The sequence below is a fragment of the Erythrolamprus reginae genome, chromosome 1 (genome assembly GCF_031021105.1).
Source record: "Erythrolamprus reginae isolate rEryReg1 chromosome 1, rEryReg1.hap1, whole genome shotgun sequence".
Taxonomy (NCBI): domain Eukaryota; kingdom Metazoa; phylum Chordata; class Lepidosauria; order Squamata; family Dipsadidae; genus Erythrolamprus; species Erythrolamprus reginae.
Window position 1 is genome coordinate 342,245,599 of NC_091950.1, and position 9,026 is coordinate 342,254,624.

Consider the following 9,026-nt stretch of genomic DNA (forward strand, 5'->3'; position numbering starts at 1 on the left):
AATAAAAGATCCCCATGGACAGTTGGTGGGCCACTGTGTGACACAGAATGCTGGACTCGATGGGCTTTGGCCTGATTCAGCATGGCTCTTCTTATGTTCTTAAGTGCAGACTCTTAGACTTTGACATCCAAAAGGATGGGTCTTTCAGTATCCTGAGCTGCTCCTTTTCTTATATCTTGATAATCTTATCATTTATGCTTCATATAGAAGATTATTTACATTGTAGTGATTTGATGCCCTACCCTCATTGATTGCTTCAGGTAAAGATAACATTCCTTATCAGCATCAGCTTTGCATATGCTGGGACACATGCATGAGTTTGTGACCTAACAATTACTAGACTGTTATGTACTTTGATTTAACTGACTCATTTATTAGTAAGCTCTTCCATCTGTTATAACCAGTGATTATAAATTATCTGCTGCAAAATCAGCATTCTAAAACATCTTAGAAAATTACAGAATTCTTAGCCATATCCATGAGTATTAGAAATCAATGGATTTGTTCTATAATCAATTCCAGATTTTCCATGTATTTAATAGTTGTTGATTGCCTTGTTTCAGAATTTTCCGCAAATCTAATTTGTAACTAGAATCTTGGCATCCTCTGGACAATTTTTAATTTTCTGCCAAGTTTGATTTACACATCTCTTAATTGGCTTTTGTTATTCTCTTTAGTTATTGCATAATGTCATTGATATATACTGTATTACCTTGCTTTATGAGTAAGGCAGGCAGGCAAAGGAGGAGAGGGGAAAGGAAAGGGAGGGGAAGCGAAGGAGAAAGGAAGGGAAAGGAAAGGAAATCTATGCTTAAAACACTAACAGACCTATGCTTGGCTACTCAGCAATATGTATTTTCAATAATCCTTATTGCCAGTTACAGTCATACTTATTCTGTAGAGGACAGATGGAAAATATCTAATTGAAGGCAAAATCAAAGTCAAACCTGAGACCCTATTAATGTGGGTGGTTATATTGATTTTGAGGTGCTGCCATTACTCTCAGCTCCTATTTTGGGCTGGGTGTGTTATTTATGTTTTTAAGTATTGGTCATATTTTTATTTTGTTTTGTTACCTACTCAGAATCATGTATATAAGATGGGAGGGGGGTTGTCATAGTAGATAGGTAGGTAGGTACGTAGATAAATAAAAAAATGTAAAAAATATTTCTAGTGCAGCTGGTGGGGATGTTATCATATACAGTGGTACCTCGGTTCTCGACCACAATCCGTTCCAGAAGTGTGGTCGAGAACCGATTTGGTCGAGAACTGAATTAATTCATCCCATAGGAAATAATGGAAATGGATTTAATTGGTTCCCAGCCCATTGACTTGCTGGGAACCAATTAAATCTACAGTATTTCCTCTATTTCCTATGGGATAAAGATCTGAGGGGACGAGGTGAGAGGGAATGGGATTCGGAATCCCGACACGCCCCTCCTGGCCGCCCTCTTAACAGCTTCCCAGTCTCTACCTTGTAACTGCTCCAAGCTGCAGGAAAGGTAGGGCTGGCTGCAATACCGGCAGCTTTGGGGGGCTCCTTTCCACAGCGGTTCAGTTCGTTACCTCCAGGCAGCTGCGCCAACTTTTTCTTTCCTGGCGGCGGCAGCTCCGGTGGCTTCCCTTCGAGGAACTGCAGCAGCATCAGGAACGTCACGTGATGAAGGGAAGCCGCCAGAGCTGCCGCCGCTGGGAAAGAAAAAGTGAATACATACAATTATTTTATTGTACACATTTTCTTCTGGAAAAGCAAAAGAAGGAAGCCTATCGCCTAAATATTTTTTTTTCGGACAATATTGATATTTGCCTTTAGCTTTGCTTTGTCTTGGTAGAGGAAGTTGCTGGTTCTGGGCATTTATTCGGCTATTTCAGTGTTGAGAAATATACACAATACAGGTAAGTAAAGTATTTCAATTATCTGTCATTCTATTCACTCTGTGTCATCCATCTTTTTTTACAGAGGACGTTGGAGCTGGCTCCTGCATTTTGCTGATCTTACTGTGCATAGCAACTGTCTTCCTTAGTATTGGAGGAACGGCATTATACTGTACATTTGGCAACACAGAATCTACAGTCTGTATTGACTTTGCTGCCAATGTGGATTTTTACCGCAGCCAGATACAGAAGGGTATAGAAGAACTTAAACACTGGATAATTTTATAAGAAAATAAGAAATATGAACACATAGTAATATTTTACTGTTGCGAGAAGAAGGAAAAATAGTTCAAGCTTTGAATAATTTGGCACTTTCCAGAGAAGTAACATGACAGAGGAAGCATCTGTGTTGTACATAGGAGTTAATGTCCAGTAATTGGAGTAATTACCTAGAGTTATTGATCAACTTTCATGAGGCAGCATAAGAAACTATCCTAATTTTCTTCTTTCAAAATGCTCAGAGTGATCTTCTATCTTCCAACTTAGAAAAGAAAAAGATTTTTTTCCCTAAAAATTTCCGATCCTCATACAAGTCATATGCAATCTCTGTAAATTTTAATACAAAGCAGCTGATTTTTCCTTACATCATAATACAAAGATATTGTCTCCAATTATCATGCAATAAGTTCTTATTTAATGGAAGCAAACTTTTGGGGGGAATCATTATGTTTTTAATTATTTCAATGAATTGTAATAATTTGAAAGTGGCAGTGGTACAAATAGTAGCCTTCTCCATTTAGATGTTATTTAATTGTGCAGCATTTTAAAATATAGCAGTTGTAATAAGTGATGCATTCGTTATTTTCATATACAGTCTTGGCAAAACATACAGAGAGAGTTTTAGTAATATATTCCTTACAATGGATTTATAAAAAAGGTTCTCTATATAAAACCAAATATAACATATGGCTCACTTCAGTGCCAGTAATAGTCATTCAGGGTTAGTTGGAATAAGGTAGCATCCAAATTGAATAAATAAATAAATTATTCTCATTTTTGTAAAAAAAAAGGTTCACTTTGCACATTTATTTTTTTAGATCCATTTTATGGTATTGTGAGTGTTCATCTAACATTGTAAAGTAGAACACAACAAATATATTTACAAGCACTGACATAAAACGTCTGAACTTGACAGAGAGATTTTTTCTCTCTCTCTCTTTGTGTATGATTCTAGTAACAAAAGTGGGTTTCTTCTCCATTACAAGCCATAATGGGCCTTGGACAATATTAAATATTCTTTTGGTTTTCTGTTTCTCCAAATTATAAAGAAAAAAGGAAACTGAAAAACTGTACCTTAAGATGAAGGTATCCAACATGTATTGTACTTCCTTTATTTAGATGTTGTGAGTCTCCCTTAATCACTGAAAGTCAGGTGGCAGGTGAAAATTTAATTTATTTTGGTTATTTGCACAATCAGCCAGATATTTAAACTGGATTTGGCTTTTTAAAAAATCTTTGTCCCTCCCAAGAATCTGGGAGAGACAGATGTTGATTAATATTATTATTAAGGTATCATCACAGGATATAAACGGTCCAAAGTAAAGCTGCCTTTTGCAATTGACCGGCGTGAATTTTGTCAATGCTGATATTATTGAGTGGTGCTTCAGAAACAATTATTGGCAATTATTGCTTTCTTTCATCACCATTATTCTGCTTCTTTTTGCAGGCTTTCCTATGTTTCCCCCTCGGTTCTTTTTCTTCTATGGTCCAGGTACTGCAATGCCTACTGTCCAGACTTTTTTGCCTTTCCTATCGACCATTGTTAAATCTAGGGTGTTATCAAGCATATGCCTGCCTGCCTGAATTCCCCAAATTCTTGCTTGCAGGCAAGTGACACCTTGCAGATATTCAATGTACCATTTTTACTTTGTCGTATTGTTGTTTGTAATCAGTTTGCAATATTCTTGCCCACTGTTTCTTCAGCTTCTTTGCAGGCAAGGCATTCGAAGTCTGTTGTTGCTTGACTTTACACGCATTTGTTCTTAAGGTGTGGTCTTATGCTGCCAGAATTAGTTCCTCTGTTTCTTTCTTCAGCTTTCCTGCTCTTAACCATTGCCAAGTGTTGTTATCTGATCTGCCTGCTAGGCAGCTAGGCTACACTTATCTTAAAACCACAACTGAGTTCAACATTTCTATTGCTAAGTGAAAAATGTGTTGAGTTTTGCCCCATTTTATGACTTTTCTTGCCACATTTGTTAAGTGAATAACTGCAGTTTTTAAACTAGTAACCTGGTTGTTAAGTGAATCTGGTTTCCCTATTGACTTTGCTTGTCAGAAGGTGGCAAAAGGGGATCATATGATCCAGGGACGCTGCAACCATCATAAATGTGAATCAGTTGTCAAGCATCTGAAGGTAAATCACTTGACCATGGGGATGCTGGAATGGTCATAAGTCTGAAAAATGTTCATAAATCACTTTTTTTAGGGCCGTTGTAATCACCAAGTGAATTGACTCCTGTACTGGCCATATACTACTTCACCTTGCCACTTCTCATTCTATTCCTATTCCTGTTGTGTTCTGTTCTGTTCTACTCTTCTCTATTCTATTCTTTGGCCTTTCTTACAGGGCAGTTTGGTAGCTTTGATATTCAGTAAGCATTCATAGTGTACTAGTATCTTCTTCACTGGCCTTCCTTCAGATATTCTTCTAAAGTCTTTTTCCCCCCTTCTTTAGTTATCTGGTGTATCCATGCCCACCTATGCTTCTTGGTAAATAAAATCTGTAAATGTCACTGCATCGGTGAAAGGCATGATTCATCGTTATTTTTCTGGTCTTTCTATCCAGGGTTTCTACCTCGTTTTAAATCAAATCCATAAAAGCAATGTAATTCAATCCACTGTATATCTCATGACTAGAGTTATCCAGGCGTTAATCACCTTGATGGTATTTTTGCCATTTTGTTTGGATTTTAAAATTTTCTTCACTCTTACTGCTAACCTTTTTTATTTTAGTACGCTTGCTGCTGTTAGCCTGAAAGATACCCAGGTATTTATAATAATCTTCATCCAGATTCCTAATATTATTTCCATAGGGCATATTAATTCCTTCATTCTTTTTCCCTGTTGATCATAAGGGTGGCATACTGGTCCAGTCTGAACTCCATTGCAATATCTTGACTTTATATTTGAATAACGTTGAACATTGATTTCATTTCTGATTGTATTTTTCCCTAGAGCTTCAGATTGTCCATGTAAGAGAGGTGGGATAACCTTGTAGATGTTTTTGATGTTTGACAGCCGTGGCCTGACTTGCTACATGCAACAAAGATACTTCACTAATTACTCTTATAATGCACATATGCTAATCATGTCACTTATGTATGAAAACCACATAAATTTGCTAGCCTTTCAATATGATTATCTTCTATCATTATCCATAGAATTAACAACAAAGTTGCTGTACAAAGTAGGTAATATATAGGCACAAATCATGCAGCAGAAATTGAGAAAATAATGGAACACGTTATAAAGCTTCAATTTCATCGTGGTTTGTTTTATTATTTTTAATGAAACAATTAAACATAGAAACATAGAAACATAGAAGACTGACGGCAGAAAAAGACCTCATGGTCCATCTAGTTTGCCCTTATACTATTTCCTGTATTTTATCTTACAATGGTTATATGTTTATTCCAGGCATGTTTAAATTCAGTTACTGTGGATTTACCAACCACGTCTGCTGGAAGTTTGTTCCAAGGATCTACTACTCTTTCAGTAAAATAATATTTTCTCATGTTGCCTTTGATCATTCCCCCAACTAACTTCAGATTGTGTCCCCTTGTTCTTGTGTTCACTTTCCTATTAAAAACACTTCCCTCCTGAACCTTATTTAACCCTTTAACATATTTAAATGTTTCGATCATGTCCCCCCTTTTCCTTCTGTCCTCCAGACTATACAGATTGAGTTCATTAAGTCTTTCCTGATACGTTTTATGCTTAAGACCTTCCACCATTCTTGTAGCCCGTCTTTGACCTCGTTCAATTTTGTCAATATCTTTTTGTAGGTGAGGTCTCCAGAACTGAATACAGTACTCCAGATGTGGTCTCACCAGCGCTCTATATAAGGGGATCACAATTAGCCGGGTTTTGTTATAGAATAGAATAGATTTTTTTATTGGCCAAGCGTGATTGGGCACATAAGGAATTTGTCTTGCTCTCAGTGTACATAAAAGAAAATATAGATTTGTCAAGAAACATATGGTACAATACTTAATGATTGTCATAGGGGTCAAATAAGCAATGAAGAAACAATCAATATTAAATAAAAATCTTAGGATATAAGCAACAAGTTACAGTAATTATGAAGTAATATTTACAATTAATCATAAATCTGTATGTTGTGGTTTGAATTTCCTCGGTTTATTTCATTTTTCCCCCAGATATGTAGTCATGGGCCAATTGTACAAAATTTATACAAAGGAATAGGCAAAACATTTTTTTTTACTATCAATGAGCTTAGAAGTAATAAAGAATGTTCGTCACATTAAGTAAAAGATACCCTTTTACAATTATTTGCCATGATTTAAGTAATTAGTCCCTAACTTTAAGGCTGCCATGGCAAAAAGTACTATACATAGAGATCTAGGCAACACGATCTGCTTTTAAAAAATCATTGATCTCATTAGAGGTCTAGAATACTGGAGTCCAGAATCTTGCAGATTGTCACAGCAATGATGAATGTAAGGAACAATGAAATAAATAGGAAGATGCATTTCAGTCTGGAATTAGCAATTTATTAAGAACCTTGGAGCAATAAAAGCTTTTTAATATTTCTACCTGTTTATTGCCACTACAGTTTGTGTGAATCCTTCAAGGTAGACCAGATTAGGAAACCAGAATTGCGAATAGCAGTACTGTACTACTATTAATATAAAATTGTAGTAATGGAATCTTGCAAGTCCATATCTGCTTCCGCCTCCCTTCTTTTATCCATATGAGAATTTAGGGAGGGTCCTGTCTGAGGTGCTTTCTCAAATGCCTTTTCTATCCTAGATTGAGATTTCTTTTATCTGACTGCTGGCTTGTCCTCCTGTTCCCCAAGATTATTCCTTCTACCAATTACAGTTTCAAATCTTAGAACCGTTAAAATTGGCAGAACATCTTGGGGCCATTAAGAGATAATTTATAAGAAATTATACCAATCAGATCTAAGTTCAGGTAGTCTTGTGTTAGCAACCACAGCTGGCACCAGGAAGTCTGCCACTACTTACTTGGTTGCTAAGTGAAAATAATCTGTCCATGACTTACAACTTAATTTCCATTATTTTCCGTTAAATCTGCTTTTCTGAAACTAGTAGGGAAGCACTAAATGGTGACAATGAGATGCTGCAACAGTCATAAAAAAATTGCAATGTTCAGTATGCCGGACCTGACCCCGAATTTTTTTCGAAATCCGTGCCGAAGTTCGGGGTTTGGGTTCGAGGTTCCCTCAAACAACGCGAAACGCCGCCACACGGAAACAGAGTGAGGAATCCCATCATGGCATTCCCCACCTCTGTTTGCTTGCTGTGCTGCATTTATTATTAGTATTAGTATTATCATCATCATAATCATGCTTCTTTATATAATAAAAGGGATTTGGGTCCTTTTAATCCCTTCTTAGTGGGGAAAAAAGAAAGCATTTAAAAGACCCTCCAGCTCTTGGGGGGCTAAAGGGAACCTTCCCGATGTGCCCATGGAAATAATAAATGATGATGATGATGATGATGATAAATAAATTTAAAAATTTAAAAAAATTAAAGGTGGTTCCACCGGGATTCGAACCCCGATCAGCAGATTCAAAGTCAAGAGAGCTAACAATTGCGCTATAGAATTAGCTACGTTTCTGGGCTCTCTTTTAAGCTAGTAAAGGGGGTTCCTTTCAGCAAAAAGAGCTGGGAAATCCCACAATTTCGACGTCATGGAATGTTTAGGGTTCGGTTCGGGTTTGGGATTCGGTGACGTTACCCGAATTTTTTGTAAAGTCCGCCCAAATCCGCCGAACCCAAATTTCGTTGGGTTCGCCCATCACTAGTCATAAGTGAATTTTCACCTTAGCTTCAAATTTCTAAGTGGGGCAGTCAGAAACTGAGGACTGCTTGTACATTTTTGTCTTTTTTCAGATTTTCATGCCCTATAATAAATCCAGAAATTGTTATCAATGCCTTCAAACCCTAAAACCACACTCCAGAAATCCAATCTCTAAGGGTTGCATAATTCTCGCAGAAGCCTATCAGTGAATGAGAGAGAAATAAAAAGTAAGGATCATGCTTTCTTTGGTGCTTTGCAGCTCTATTTAGCCAAAGATTATCCTTTAACTTAAGTTAGTATAACTTAATATTAATGGTTTTGTGAAGCCAAGCTTTCGTTTTTGTTAGGTAAGCTTTATTTAAACCCAATGAAAGAAGGAGAAACTATGTGAACGTTAGGCAGGATCATATTAGTACAAAAAATAAAAGTGTGCTAATAGCCCTCCTTGTGTCCCCTCATGATATAATTAGTAAAAAGCCAGTAAAGTTACCTTTATGTTTATCAAAATATTTAAATGAAGTTGGTAACAATGAGAGATGTTTGTTTTTATTAATCGCTGCTAGTTTGTCCCACACATTTTATTAATAGAGCCAAGAGCACCTTCCAAATCCACCAATGGTAGTGAGACAGAATTAGAAAATAGTCAAAAGTAACAGCTCTGTTCTTAAAAGTTCATAGCAAGTAAAAAACCCCTCCAGTCTTCCAGCTTCTCCAGCAGTAAATATTAATACAGCCTTATTGGCATAACTAGTAGATAAATTGGGCAATATTTATTTGGGGTTTTTGTGTTGCCTGTTTTGTAAATAGAGATAATTATAGCAAGGATCCAAGCCTTTTGGTCCTATGTTGACTGTATACATTTGAATAATTTAGTAAGGAGTGGCTGCTATCCTTTTACAAAGGCTTTAATATCTTAGGGCAGAACTAACGTTTGCAAAAATGCATAACATCCAACAACTATTTTGCTATTACTACCTGGAGCTTCTGCATTTCATATGTTCCTCTGACTTCACTGCTTTCAATGTTCCTCGCTATATATTTATATAGGCATATATATACTGTATATGCTCATCTCAAGATAA

General features: G+C 36.5%; 1 protein-coding gene across 5 annotated transcripts in view; it reads left to right on the top strand.

Annotated features, from left to right (window-relative positions):
• Nucleotides 1–3,054, top strand: part of CNST (consortin, connexin sorting protein) — a 45,439-nt gene extending 42,385 nt beyond the window's left edge. For all 5 annotated transcript variants that reach the window (XM_070734054.1, XM_070734055.1, XM_070734057.1 and 2 more), the window contains exon 14: nucleotides 1,961–3,054. In XM_070734054.1, coding sequence (XP_070590155.1) covers nucleotides 1,961–2,163 — 203 coding nt within the window. In that variant the 3' untranslated portion in view covers nucleotides 2,164–3,054. The remainder of the gene's footprint in view (nucleotides 1–1,960) is intronic.
• The last annotated feature ends 5,972 nt before the right edge of the window (nucleotides 3,055–9,026 follow it).